At 49.5% G+C, this 14,959-nt stretch overlaps 1 protein-coding gene across 2 annotated transcripts in view; it reads right to left on the bottom strand.

The window, feature by feature from the left end:
• adgb (androglobin) overlaps nt 1-14,959 on the bottom strand; it is a 39,274-nt gene continuing 24,315 nt past the window's right edge. For both annotated transcript variants that reach the window (XM_048986476.1, XM_048986477.1), the window contains exons 20-35: nt 14,625-14,789; nt 14,399-14,531; nt 13,997-14,128; nt 12,711-12,804; nt 12,079-12,213; nt 11,689-11,842; nt 11,293-11,480; nt 11,028-11,203; nt 10,560-10,693; nt 9,279-9,372; nt 6,568-6,725; nt 5,845-6,000; nt 5,611-5,698; nt 4,503-4,641; nt 2,282-2,435; nt 1-1,802 (exon numbers count right to left, since the gene is read on the bottom strand). In XM_048986476.1, coding sequence (XP_048842433.1) covers nt 1,605-1,802; nt 2,282-2,435; nt 4,503-4,641; nt 5,611-5,698; nt 5,845-6,000; nt 6,568-6,725; nt 9,279-9,372; nt 10,560-10,693; nt 11,028-11,203; nt 11,293-11,480; nt 11,689-11,842; nt 12,079-12,213; nt 12,711-12,804; nt 13,997-14,128; nt 14,399-14,531; nt 14,625-14,789 — 2,298 coding nt within the window. In that variant the 3' untranslated portion in view covers nt 1-1,604. The remainder of the gene's footprint in view (nt 1,803-2,281; nt 2,436-4,502; nt 4,642-5,610; nt 5,699-5,844; nt 6,001-6,567; nt 6,726-9,278; nt 9,373-10,559; nt 10,694-11,027; nt 11,204-11,292; nt 11,481-11,688; nt 11,843-12,078; nt 12,214-12,710; nt 12,805-13,996; nt 14,129-14,398; nt 14,532-14,624; nt 14,790-14,959) is intronic.

Below are 14,959 nucleotides of genomic sequence, written 5' to 3'. Positions count from 1 at the left end.
TTCAGTTTATTCCTATATTGCGCACCTCATTACGGTGCTCAAAGACTTAATAGGAACATTACAAGTGGATTTGAAGCAGATGAATAAAAGCAGCACAGACTGACAAAAAGGGAGTTGAGACAGAACGACACAGAACAGCGGTTAAGAACAGGATCACAAGGAGACAAAACAACAGTTATTAGGGCATGAATCAAAAGGACGTGACGGCCTAATTAAGAACGACATCGCAGACAATACAGACATTACACACATCACAACAGAGACAGAAGTGATACTCAAGGAAATCGATAAATGGGAAGTAAAATCATTTAAATCCTACAGCTCAAATTTAAAATTCTGTTTGGTGTAACAATATTTTAAAAAAATGATAGCTGAACTAACAGACCTCAACTCAACATCTCAGTCAAGGTTAATTAAAATCTCTACTGGAACGGGACCTAGCTAACCACATGACCCTCCAAGACCAGTGGCCTGTACTACGAATTGGGGTTACTGGCTTATCGGGGTAACTTTTCGGATTTAAGGTACCACAGTTTAAATGGCCTTTACATTCGTTCACTTAAATTTTTCCCAGACTAAATCTGACAAGCTACTCCAATAAGCCAGTAACCCCAATTCGTAGTACAGGCCCCCGGTTTGCCAACCTGTCATTAATTTTAAACACCACTAGGTGGCACCATTGTCCTGTTTTAATTTCAGAATATTGCACATCTGCAAAGGTGCCTGGGTTTCTTTTTACCAAAGCAACTAAGCCTCCCCCACAATATTAACAAAAAAAAAATCATGAATTAAATATTCGACTATGCCACAAGCTGCCTACAGTATACAGTAGCGAGCTGATCCCCTTCGGCCAGGGAAACTTGTTTTTGCAGAACCTACCCTGCGACTAACCACCGTAATGCTCCACAGGACTGCGATCTTTCAGTGAGATCTTTCAGCTCAGCATGGGTGGTTGGGAATAGAACAACAGGCACTGCTGGCCACTGGAGAACCAACAGCAAACGGGACCAAGATGCAGACGGAGAGCAGCGGCAGACATGGCCGATCGATGCCCTGGGGCACCCTCCCAGCCAGCGGCCGGTTTGGACTCCATCGATTTGTCAATATAATTGATTGCTTGACCTTCAAGTATAAGGCAGAGATAATATCATGTCATACGTATAAAAGTCAAAACAATATAGCACAGGAACAAAACATCCCTCTTGTTATTTCCTGTGAGGAAGGATGAAAACAAACACAAACAAAATCACTCCCAGCTGGGTGCCAAAGACAAGCTGGGGTTTGCAACATTATTACAAAGGGGAAGCGGGGGGGCACGCTTCCCCTTAAAGGGATGGGTGTTAAAGGGGGTGGGCGGATCAGACTCAGACAGCAGGTGTATGCAGCAATGCAAATCGTAATGGAGGCAAGGAACTGGGTCTAGCAGTTGGGATTGGCCATGTATTTGCATTGAGCATAACAAGGGATCCTATTAAAGGACAGAGTTAAAGAGAGCAAAGCAGAAGGCAGTGTGTACAAAGTATAGATTCGACATGGCCAAGCTGCTGCATCACCCTGAAGTTTGGACCAGGTCTCTTCTGCAGAACCCTGGCTCTTGTGATGTGTTACTTCTTCTTGTTCGCGCTTTTGGCCCTCATGGTGCCCTTGGGGAGGGGCTGCGCCGAGAGTGGGCCCTTGTTGGGCTCCGCCTGCTGAGCCGCGAGCAGCTCGGCCTCCTTCTGCCTCAGCCCCACCTCCCGCCGTGGGCTCCAATAGCCCTCCCTCGCCTTGAGTGTCTTCAGCCGCTGCTCGTTGAGGAGAATCTGCACAGACAGACCGGGGGGATTCACTGAGTGCAGCTGGGCCTCGCCTAATGATGGGGGAAATGAGGCCTGGACGGGGTGAGATCAGTGTACACTTTGCTGGTTATTACACCGGTTCCCATTGGGTCACACCAGTTGCTGGTTGAAGGCACGTGGAAATCCCATCTGCTATGGGGCTAGAAGCCTCATTTGTCTTATCACTGGTCTCCATCAATGGTCACACTGATTGTGTGTGATTTGTAACAGTGTGGGGATGGCAAGTGATGCACAAACACACTCCAGGTTCAAGCGCAGGCCTGGAAGTCCTGTATGTTCAACAAGGAAGCGCTTCCTGATTACCGGGACTAAGACAAACTTTTTCTGTTGACATTTATGATAGCAGTCTGTGCATGACATCCACAGATCTAGCAAAGTATGTCAGTCATGTTCACACGTCCAGCCCGCACACACAAGACAAGCGTCCTTTGTCCCTAACTCACCTGCAGCTCGTCGTACATCTCCACCTGCCTCCGTTTTAACGCGTTCCGGCTTTCCTTCTCCTGCCTTCTGTGCTCGAGGATGATGTCACGGACCAGCCGGAAGCTCTGGATGTGTTCTGCCTTGGGCTTCCTGTGCTCCCCCACCACGGGCTTCCTAATCGGACAAGAAGCTTCGCATGCTTCAGCCTGCCTTCAGGCACAGAGTAGATACACGCCCTGGTCATGCTGCACACCAAGCGGTTTGTCGAGGTCCCGCTGAGGACCGCGGATGTGCCTCCACAAAAACGTTCTATTCTACATCTGTGAGTCGAATTACCTCTAAATGTCTAAAAGTATTGGCGAAGAGGCTTAGAACTACCTGTATGCCTAGGAGCTCCACAGGTCCACTCATGATTTACCCCTGAGCAAGACACTGAACTTGATCTATTTGCAAAGCCATAGAACTTTACATCAGTGTATCTGGCAAAGAAACGGGTCTGGATTTTGAATAAAAAGACTAAAAAACAGATCCATACCATGAATCCCAGACCTTTCTCAACGCCATATCAGATATGCCTACAAGCAGAATTCTCCCATGGCTTTCGCAGACTTTAACACAGAGCTACTCAGAACTAACACAAATGTTCCGGTGAGTACCCCAGGGCATTTCGACAGGAGACGAGCTCTAGAAAAAAGTTGTTACCACCTAAAGAAAAGTCTCCTTTTTTTTTAGATTGACCTTCATTAAGACACGGAGCGTCAGAGTGGCTGATAAAATCCCAGCCCTCTGTAATGGGGAAAGGTGAAATGCTGAGCACTTATCTGACTCCTCTAATAGCCCATGGTGTGGTGTCAGTAGTCATTAGACGGATAGATAAGGACATTGAGGGGAGACCCCCTGGGAGCCCCCTGCTCATTCCACCCGAAATAGCTCTCTAATTAATAGACCCAAATATTATCCCATTAACGCAGCTGGTAAAGCAGAAGGACTTCCATGGTTAGGTCCCGGGACGGCCGGCTTCCACTTTCGGCACACCCTTCCCTCGCAGCACGCCATGGCGTTCTGGAACAGGACGCACTTCCACAAGACCGGCATGTGGGTTAGAGTGCATCTTCATGAGTTTTCCAGGGGTGCTTGTTATTTTTTTGAGGTATTCCTGCAGGTGTATGGCCGATGTAACATATACAATACTGTGGCAATATTTTGTTGATGAGATCGCACCTACACCACTATTACCAATTTTTTATGTTCACATGTTTACGCAGCTATTTTTTTTTACTGAAACCCATGCCATAGACTGGCATCCCCTCCAGGATGCCTCAGACCTTGTGCCCTATTCTGCTTGGGATGGGTTACAAGCTCCCTCAAGATTAATGGATGAATTGATTTAATAAACTGATCTAGGTTATTTGCCCTGTCCAAAGGTACAACAGCTTTTCCAGGACTCCAACTACCAGTCCCGTGCCTGTCAGCATTTCTGCATTCTCAGGGCAGCAGGGGAACATAAAGCAGCACAGTGTCGTGGTGCTGATGCTGCAAACCGCCACGCTCCTTCACCGTTTTATAGAGCCATGAATTGCCATGTGATGCGGCAGGACTAAACGTGGCATCCCAAGCTCCCTTGCATCCACCGCTGCAGTAATTATCCCGACGCTCAGCACACAAACATCACAGCTGCACTGACAGGGGGCGCCACATCTAACCATTTTCCCAGCAACGGCACACTCGTCTCGTTAAATGAGTGCAAACAAGCAGCCGGAACTCGGGGTCCTGGGCAGGAGAGACAAAGAGCCCAGCTGGGAATGTAATTTACAGTGCCGAGCTGCTGACGTGCATGGAATGGTAGTGTTTTCGAGCCCGACAGAAGAGGTTTCGCTAGACGCCGCGCTGACATAGGAGCTCAATATATTAAGCAGGAATCCAGCATTATGTACTGAGTGGAGCCGGCAACAAGAAATCAGGATGACTAATCATGACACCGCTGAGCGTGACTGTAAAACAGGTTTTATAAATGCTTCATTTGGTGCAGGAAACTGTGAGCGCTGTAAGACGGTGAGGCTGCTTAGGAAGGCCAATGTCTGCCTCCTCCGGCTTCCAGCATGCCATGTTAGCCCGCTAACTGCCCCCTTGTCTTCCATCAGTGTCTAAAATCCCTCCCTAAGCGCGGTTAGTATTGGATAAGTGCTCAGCGATGACGCCAAGGTAAACATCTCCGTAATCATTCGCTTGAGGGCGACCCACCAGCTGTCAGAGAGGACATCGGAGCCGATGAAGGGCGTGACGGCCACGGGTGTGTGGGCAGCGGGTTGGGGTGGATCTGTCTGGCAGGGCTGGACCACGTCTGTCGAGGAGGGACTCAGAAGGACATCTGGGGTGCCGGCTGGAAAGGTTAAAAACACCTTTAATTTTCACCTCTAAAACAAGTCTAAACTTGACTGAACAGAGAAAAAGACAAAACAATTCTGAACACAGTCCACAGATGCATTTTATATCGGAACGTTTTGCAACGGAATATTGACCTCTCTAGGTCACCTAATGCTAAAGGATAAGAGGAACTCATCATCGCTCATATGAGAAAGCTTTCTTCTTCCTGTTACACCTGGAGCCAGAGACACTAATGCTAAGCAATGCTACCACAAAAGACACGTTACCTGCTAACAAATGTCCTTTAAACAAAGACTAACAAAAACCAGGTGGAAATGACCAGACAAAAGTCAATATTTTATTATTCAGTTGTATTTTTATATACAGTACTGTGCAAAAGTCGTAGGCAGTCAAAAAAAAATGATGCTTTAAATGAACTTTGTGTTGGTGTAAAATTATGATATTGTGTTTTGCAAAATCACCCCAGCATTTACAGCAACTGTCCAATATACCCATGCATCTTTTGACTTGACCACTAGCCATCTTTCTTTGGCTAAAACAAAACCTCACTGACTTATTAAACTCATTTGGTTCGTTAATAAATTGAGCATTTAGGGAAATTTAACAACCATATGGAATGACTGAGTTGCATCTAGGGAGAGGTTTGGGAAACGGAGTGGTGTCCATCTAACCATCCAACATGATAGCAATTGCCTTGTGGAGAACAGGAGAAATTCTTGTTCATTTTTATAATGTTTTAATGTTTATTTGCATGTGTTCTAATGTTAAATTGTATTTTTGTTCCTGAGCAAATATACACGTACTACCCAGATAAATAGCCTTAAATATTTTTTTGGACTGTCTAAGACTTGTGTCCAATATTGCATGTTCATTTTATATTTCGTATTGATATACGTGGAGACATGCTAACCTAAAGATTAAAACCCTGACAGTAACAGATTATTAACAGACTCTTTTTCCACACCTTCTGCACCGGCCTCCTCATCCACAGTCTCTCCAGCGTGCCCCTGGCCCAAGTGTTTACTGATGAACTGAAGACGGACTTGCTGTGCCTGGAACCAGAACACAGCGCAGCAGTGTGACACATATCCAGTAAGGCGTGTAACGGAAAGGCCTGGAGGAGGCGGCTTATAGCAGGATGAGGGGCAGTCAGTAACACACAGGTACAAACATGTTAAGAACAGGCATGTTCAGCCACCTTGAGGGACCGGCCCGGATCCACCGCCTCCCACGCTTTCTTCATGGCCTTGATCTCGTCCGCTCTCTCCGTGTCCTTGCTGACCTGAACGGAATCAGCCTCGCTCTGATCACTCACAAAGCGAAGGGTCCACTGGGGCCTGCTCACATCCAGGATCTGCCGAGGGCAACAGCACAACAAAGAGAGCCCACCGATTCGGTTCAGGGCTTTTGAGGAGAGCGGGCAGCACCTTCACCGTGGAGACCATCACCTTTAGCTAGAGATATGATTTCGGTAGCTGTGGGAGATGCCAAGAGAGTAAATGGGGCAGGTTCAGGTGGAATAAACCAAATAAATTCTGAAACTGATTGGTGATGATTTGCTGAAGCCACATGAACTTATTAAATAGCTAAGCATGTAGCTGTCAGTGAATCGGGCTGCACCTCTGTCAGGTTGCTTGCTGCTCCCCTATGGCATATGCCATAGAACTGAGCATTTTTTTCACAGCTATTTAGATGCTTTGTGAAGAAGATATCCATAGTATTAGCATAGGAGTCACCTCATGAAAAAAAAACAAGTTTTAATGCACCAGTCTTAACTTTGCCCTTCATTAACTTCTCAGAGAGGACGTCATGATCGACCAGATGAGAGGCGATTTAAAGGGCCCTTGCGACGTTACGCCCCCGCTTGGTGGTGAGCAAGGACGTGGTTGTCATTCTGGGGCTGTGTGCCTGTGAGACTGACCTGGCTCCCCTGCCTGAGACCTGTCTTCAGGGCGGTCTTGCTCTTCTCCTTCTCTTTGGTCCTGCGGCTGGATCTGGGAGTGCTGGCCTTCTGCCCCTCACTGCTTGCCGTCTCCATGCTCGCTGCTGCTACCTGGTCCTCCTGCTTCTCCACAATGACTGTAATAAACATCGGCTTCAGCTGTCTGATTGCTGAGTACGTGCGTCCCTCCGGATTTCCAAACTGAGTGACCTGCCACAATCACAGGACAGAGCTACACTAACTGATGATTTATCATCTCGTCATAAATCAGGAACTGGCTGTCTGTATAGGGCGATACCTTCCAATTGACCCAGTCCATTGAGTACAACCACAATATGTGAACGGCTTCCACGCTCTGCTGTACTAGGTGGCACTGTTGCTCTGCGTAGATATCAAAGCAGGTTCTCCTGATGCAGGAGCCTGCTTACATTTCATTACGACATCATTGTAAAATACTTAGGGCCAGATTTACTCTTTTGGCGTTAAAATAGTACTGCCGGGATTTACTAGAGACACAGAGTGAAAAGTTAGCATGGGGGAGGCGGTGACAGTTAATTTTGCGACTGGCCATATTGCATTTGTGGGAGTTCCCTTTCAAAGCATGAAATGTGAGGGAGGAAAGTATTTAAATGAATCAAGCAATGCGATTTACAAAAGTTTGTGGTAGGCAATTTACTGCAAATTGTGCTGCTTATTTAACGGCGACAAAGGCGTGTCTTATGTTGCGCTACCCTTGGTAGATTGGCTCGGTCATTATTTAAACAAACTAACTGTGCCCGGCTTCATATATTTGTGCATTTTTAGTGGATCGCTGGCACTGGTCATTCCCAGTGGAGCTTTGTTTTTTTGTTTTTATTGCTGCCTCACATTAATTAACCCTGCTTAGTAAATCTGGGGAGGCAGCATGGTGGTGCAGTGGTCAGCACTGTTGCCTCACACCTCTAGGACTCGGGTTCGAGTCTCCGCCTGGGTGACATGTGTGCTGAGTTTGCATGTTCTCCCCATGTCGTCGTGGGGTTACCTCCGGGTACTCCGGTTTCCCCCCAAAGACATGCTGAGGCTAATTGGACTTGCTGAGTGACTGGTGTGTGAGTGTGCCCTGCGATGGGCTGGCCCCACCATCCTGGGTTGTTCCCTGCCACGTGCCCATTGCTTCCGGGATAGGCTCTGGACTCCCTGAGATCCAGAAGGATAAGTTGTTTGGAAAACAGATGGATGGATAGAAAATATGGCCCCTACGAAGGTGAGCCATGAATGAACCTATTAAACTAACAAATGTTAAATCATATTAATATGGATAATAAATGTCTGAAGCATATATATGTTTGGTTTTAGAAAGTCTGACTTTTTTTTAAAAGTCAATTTATAAATGCAAGATCTCAGTTGAAGGAGTGTATGCACACATGACTATATATATGCATACAGATATCTAAGTTACATTATCAACAGCAGTTCAATATAACTTTTTGGGCTGGTCATCTATAACTCACAGGAATACCCGTAGCCTTAGTGACCAGCATTTCAGGCTGAAACATACGCTGAGGGGCCGGTGAACTGGTGAAGGCCGCGACTGGCGATGGCGGCTGCCGCTGTTTGGCGGCGAGAGGCCGCGGCTCAGCTCTGCCCGCGGCTCAGCTCTGCCCGCGGCTCAGCTCTGCCCGCGGCTCAGCTCTGCCCGCGGAAGCCGCCTCCCCCTGCCGTGCCGCACCAAATGAGCGTCACTGACCTCTGCCGCGCCTCCGAGGGCCCTTTCAATTAAAAGCATATTGATTTCAGCTCCTTCCGAAATAATTCCCGGGGCACTAAGGGGACAGGAGCCAGCCTCATTTGACTCTTTATTGACCCAGTTTCGGCGGCTCGTTGGAAAATGAAACACCGGCAACCACTTTCTTCCGCCAGTGGGGAGTTTTTTTTTTTTTTAATAATGTCATGGGTTACGGGGCAGGTCTGCAACTGATATGACATTTAATATGAGGTAATGGTGAATTAGGCTGAAGTTCATATTATTATAATTACTGCTCAATGTTTTTAAATAAATTATATGAATATATAAGGAAGAAATTAATGATAAGGGATCAGACCCGGAGCCATAAGGTCCGGAATCTGAAGCACTATTGCCTAGGCGGAGCAGTCAGATACTTGGTTCTCGTGGAAAGCAACTTAAACCACAGGTCCAAATATTTTCAATTCTAATTTCTAAGAAATATGCTTAGGCTCATGACTCAGTGGGCAGGGGTATGTTCTTTCGCTCAAATCCTGCAATTATCCAGCAGAAAAACACTGTCTTGTTAGAAGTGCCATTTATCCTTTCGTTCCCCTGCCTGCCTCCATTTTTCATTTTTCTCATTGTCATGTTCATAATCTTCAGTTTATATTTTGGTTACCGTTGTGTACTTACACGGTCATTTCCTGTACACCCCCTAGCTGTAATTTTTAATTTGTGTTATTGTTTTCTGTATTTATCTTCCAGCCATAATCTCATCTTTGGTTTCATGCTTAATACCCACATTACAGGAGCGCCAAGTGCCAGTTTTACAAGGCCTTTGTTATGGAGAGGGACTTCAAGTGCAAGGCCTCGGTAAACCTTAGGTGCAATGCGAATCGTGGAGCCAAGACGCCATGCGACAAGGTACGCACGACAGGCATCAGGAGGCGTGCGGAGAAGGCTGAGCGGGCTGCGCTCTCCATACCTGTTGTCCGGTCCTTCTCCTGCGAAGCCTCCGTGTTCTTGTACAGTGACCTGCTTTTATGCAGCACCTCTGCCTGGATGATGTACTTGTGACTCTGGGAAGCGGCGACCAAAGAGAGTATGATCAGCAGAGCCGTTTGCCCCGTTATGCACTTGCATGAACCCGGGCCGTCACCGGGAGAGGAAACAGGCATGTTTTCCCCTTTCCCCAGTCTACCTTAGCGGCCCAAACCCACTGGCAAAATCTACTGAGGGGGCGTAAGGTGACATTTTGTCAGGGGGCCCAAAATTCCTTGCTATGCCCCCAAGCATACCACTCACTGGGCCTGCACAGAATTATTAACCACCTGACGCTCCTTGGGACTATATCACTCATACACGTGCACCACCATTAAAGACGACCAATACTGACAGATCATCACAGCCAATATTTCATTTACTGCTGACCAGCACAAAAAAAGTCATCAGTTTCAAGCACACAGAAATGCCTGATTGTTTAATGCGCATATTTAATTTATATTGATCTATATCTGTCTGGAGGCCCTAAATGCATCAGGCACAGTGCAGATGAAGGCTGGACTTCAGATCCTTGAAAGCAAGATGCCGCTGCTGATTTCACCAGAGCAGCTTTGGTAGAATGCAGGAAGAGAGACACGCATGAGCGTGTTAGGCGTGTAACCAGTGAAAAAGCTACGGATTTCAGAAAAAAAATCCCAGCACAGAAGATCAGGACAATAATCCACATTGTGATGCCATCTGCCAGAGAAGCGGAAAGATACGGAGGATGTGAGACGGCCTTTGTTACGACACAGTTTCTGCTTTTGCTGCGTGGGGAAAGGCACCCTGGCGACTGTCTGCGGTGCTCATCTGCACGCTTTGGCTGCACTTGCTGCGGCCGACAGTCTTCTTTAACTTTATTTGCTTAACTGAGACAGCAGATACATTTAACCGTGGCACACAAGAGGAGGAAATGAAGACCACTAGGGGCGCCCTTCATCTTGTGTGGAGTCATGTGGCCGGCAGCTTGCTGACCCAAACAGACGGGATAGAAATCAGGGAATAGAAAGACGGGATAGAAATCATTTTTAGAAATGTCACACACCCCCAGCAGACCTTAAACTTAGAACCTGAACTATGGTGGAATGCTAGCCATGCTAACTGACCAGAGCGGCACATTCCTTCGCTAATTTTCATATATTCTTGGTGTCTTCCTTATCAGCAGCACAACTAACCATGTCCTAAAGGAGGAGAAATGGGACGGGTGTGCTGACAGGTTTCGTACCATTGGCTGGGTCAGCTGGTTGTCAGCAGTCAGGAGCTGACTGGACGCCACATACTCCCCAAGGCCGCGGGATGTGGCTGTCAGTGGCCCACCACTCTGATTGACGACTGAGCTGCCCTGGCCTCCAGGGGGCGCTGTCAAGCAAAATCACAAAAAAACGAGAAGTGGCCACATGTCACACCACAGACGGGGAGCTACGCTATTTAGAGGCGAAAGTCCAAATGCCCCTGTCACTCTGACAGTGACGAGAGCCTGCCGTGAAGGGGAACGTGTCAGGGAGAGTTGGGACTCAGAGGGTGTCAAGTCTGGAGCAGCCAGAACTTCAGAGCTCACGCTGGAGGCACGGGACACACTGGGCATGTGGCAGTGTCACACCCTCAGAGTGACACTCTGGTAAACAGGAGAGCGCGCCAGACATCGCCCGTCATCGCAGCGTGGATCGCGTCACCGGCGGCCGGGCTGACTCACGCTTGGGGGGGTCGTTGGGTGAAAAGCGGAAGGTGGGGACGATGGCCTGGGCCCTCCCTGTGGCGCTGGCCACCTCCTCCTCGCCGTCCAGGACCGTCAGCTTAACGTAGATGTCAGGCTCCGTCATCTGGACCTGAACCGTGCCGACGTGATCCCTCGTCACCTTCACCGAAAATCTGGCCAGAGAGGGATAGCGGGAGCCTGGCGTGAAAAAAATGGGGAACTTGGCCCTGCCGTAGCCCCTCGCGGTCCTCTCAGACCTTACCTGCATATTATATTCCTCTCATCAGGAATGTAATAGTCCCTGAACTCCTTGGTGGCAAAGCTGCAGAGCGGCGTGTCCCTGCTGAGCTGGGCAGGCGGGTCACATGACCGGATCAGTCGCATCCTCCACCTCCCAGCAGGAGGGGGCGTATCCCCGAACTGGGCTTCAGCCACAAAGGTGTACCCCCTCTGAGGCAAGGGGACCCAGAGCTTAGCTTTCGTGCACACACGCATACACACACACACACACACACACACACACACAATTACGTGCTTCCTCTTCTGTTCAAAGGTGAAACTCGATCATGACACATCATGCTGTCCTGAGGGGCCCCCGCAGGGACGAGAGGGCAATGGAGGCGGACAGGGTGGGTCAGGAGATGAGAAAGGGCCAAACCTGGTTTGGTCTGTAGACGTGAGGCTCCACCTCCTGAAAGACCCGGGGCACCTCTTTGCCGGAGTCATTGTCGATGACATGCAGGACGCAGGCCGCCAAGGCCGTGTACACCTTCGGCTCCAGCAGCACGTCCGCGTGGACAAAAAACACCTCTCTGCGGAGATACACAGAGGCGACGGCAGTGTTTACCGCCACTCAAACGATTGATTCGCGTGGGGCCCCCTGCTGGCCACAAAACAGTCGCTACACTAATGGAGAGTTGAGGGGGACTTTTTGAGTGAGGCCCCTGAAACAACCAACTGGGCATGGAGAGGGCGAGGAACGTCATTCCCTCAGCCCTGACGCTGGGAACAAAGAGCAAGTGCCCAGCGTGTCCATGGTGCATCCTACCGGAAAACGAGGCCCCAGGAGTGAGCGGGCTGCTCCGGAACAGCTACAGAGTAATCGGTGAACAGAACGCGGCTCGGCTCGTCTTCATAGCACGGGTAGAGTACCGCCATCTTCTCGTTGCTGCTGAAAATGTGCCTGATGGAGAGAAGGTAAAAGGGGAGTGAGTCACGCTCACCTTGCTCTACTGGGCTTACTGGTCAACCCTTTTACAACACCCCCCCAAGGGCTGCACTGATATGAAGGGATGTGCTGAGGTGCTTGCGGTTACGTGTGGAAATACACAGACAGAAAATGAAGGCAGATAAGTTTAGAATTGGTTGTGTGTGTAAATATACTAATCATAGTGCGGATTAAAAGTGAGGCGCAGACCTCGTTCACGGGGTCAGGATACGGCTAAGGACTGTGCACGTTTATTTTTGCTTTTTTCTTTTTGATTCTGCATGAAGTACGATGCTCGATGCCTTTGAGGTGTTGGGTCATTCCCGTGCGCCAAGAGCGGTGGGAGGCGGACATGTCAGGCACTGCGGCGGGGGCTGGCTAGACGTGCGGCCGCTGGCCGACGTGCCTCCCACGCTTAGCGCCGGCGACGAATGGTCTGGATACGCCACGCGTGATGGCGGCTCTAAAAATACCTCAGCAAAGACGCAGCGTGCTTCTCCCGGTCCGATTCCACAAGAGCCCAGATGTCACGCAGCGTCTTCGAAATGCCGGTATTCTCCACCATACCTTCACATGGCACACGGCAGAGAATGAGCGTCACCATCTAAACCACTCAACACTGAGAATTCACCAGAACACACCATCAGACATGCGTGAGTCAGACCTGATGGCCCACTGTCCCATAGAGGCTGTTGGACTGCAGGTACAGCCAGACCATTCTGTGGTTTCTGACTGAGGTGTCCATGTGTGATGTTTTTTTGTGGGAACGTTTTAGCTCTATTGTGGCTATGAATATCTAGAATTACAATTGTCGAGCTGCGATATACCACTGTGTACCCTACAACCTTAACTGAGATAAGCGGTTAGTTGGAGGATGGGTGAGTATATACCAGCATTTACTGTATGACGCAGTCCTGAATTCAATTCTGTGCCATAATTTCAAGCTTCACTAATCATTAAAATGATGCTATTGATGGTTAAATTCCACTCACTCTCGTGCTGCCGAGGTCATCTGCTCGGTTCAATGTTACGCCTCATTTCACCGCTTCCAGAACAAAAACAACATCAGATTGGGGAGGGGTGGCGGGTCTGAGACCCGTGTGCTGGGGGCCAGTGCGTCTGAACTTAGACCCTGCCGGTGTGATGGGTCCCTGACGCTCTGGCAGCCCCGGGCCTGGGTCAGAAATAGCTGCACCCCCAGACGTCCTGGCAGACCGGCTGGAAATAGCGCGAGTTGGGGGGGGAGAGTGTAGGGGTGGTGGCTGCGAGGTTTCTCCCCAGTTCCCCTCCGCCTCACCTGCCAGGATTCATTGGCGTCATCGAGAGACGGTGGAGCGGGTGATCGATATGCCGGAGGCCGGAGGGTTGGAGCGACCATGCCAGACCTTGGGGGTGCTGATGGCATGGCTGCGACGTTTTTATGAAGGCTGGGTGGGTGGGGGGTATTAAATAATGTATTGCCTGGGCTGTGCCGTGAGCGTTCACCCTGATGGAGCCGGTGAGGGCGGCTGTGTGTCTTAGCCAATAGAACTGCAGGTGACCGAAGCTCAGCGTGACTTTTCGTAACACATTAAGCAAAAAAAAAACTTGCTTTCTGTGAGCTCAGGGCTGGTTGCCCTGATTAACACCGGCAGCAAACCAAGCGCAGGTTGGGGGACCATGCTACAACCACACCCCTACAGTGACCACATGGTGTCGCTGCATCAGAGGAACGCATGGGTATATGGCAGTGGTCGGGGTGAAGGCTGCCCCTACAGACCTGGCCGGGAGGCACGAATGACCTCCCGCACGTGCAGCCCCCTCCAGCCGGCTTGCAGGACGCTGGCAGCCGCCGTCTCCTTCGCTGTGGCCTCTCTGCTCCTCCACAGCTCTGGGATCTCTGCACCAGAGGCTATGTAGCGCACAACGGCATGAGCTTCGAAAATATCCCAGAATCCCCAAGTCCCAAGAGATGTCGTACGCTTAAGAAAATTACTCTACTTAAAGTTACACTGAATGTAACCTTTCAATGACTCATACGTGTGTGAGAAGTTTGTATGAAAAATGAAAGCCATAAAAAGATAAAAGACAGAAAGTTAGACAAACAGAGAGAAAGACAGATCGACAGAACTTAGATCTGCTACACAAATAAAGAGAATTAGCGCCTCATCGCATTAATTACATGCGCTGTGCTCCAGGAAACCAGTCCCAGCCGAGGGGTCTCTAAGCAGGGCCTGCAGTGCAAACACCTCCTCTGTGGTCAGCTTCCGGTTCAGCGCTACGGTCACCATGTGGAACACTGCGTCGCTAAACACCTGGGAAGACGACACTGTCCTGTAGCCCAGCGCTGGTATGTAGTGTGGAGGCCCCAGGGATCCCTCGCCCATGTACCCCGCTCCTGGCCTCACCTGGGCATGCTCCCCGCAGCCCCCTCCCTGTAGGAGTGGAGGTCCGCAGGCCAAGCCCAGCTCCATCATGGCAGCCGGAAGCTCATGTGCATTGCTAAACATGCTCACCACTCTGCTCAGGGCCCCCAGGACCAGTGCAGCCTGCTCCCTGAACCGAACACTGTCCTGTGTGGGGGAGTGGAGATGACAGACAGGCCGGCACTGGAAAAATCCCTCATCCCATTCACCTCTCCTGTTTACCTCGAGCTGCAGATAAATCGACGCTCTCCATACAAGGACATGAGGACAAAAGCTTACAAGATACATATTTAATTGTAACTGGTTCCATTCATCTT

Source organism: Brienomyrus brachyistius, chromosome 19, assembly GCF_023856365.1.
Source record: "Brienomyrus brachyistius isolate T26 chromosome 19, BBRACH_0.4, whole genome shotgun sequence".
In the NCBI taxonomy this organism is placed as follows: Eukaryota; Metazoa; Chordata; class Actinopteri; order Osteoglossiformes; family Mormyridae; genus Brienomyrus; species Brienomyrus brachyistius.
The sequence above is the reverse complement of the archived record's forward strand: the minus strand, read 5'-3'. Positions and strand labels throughout refer to the sequence as shown.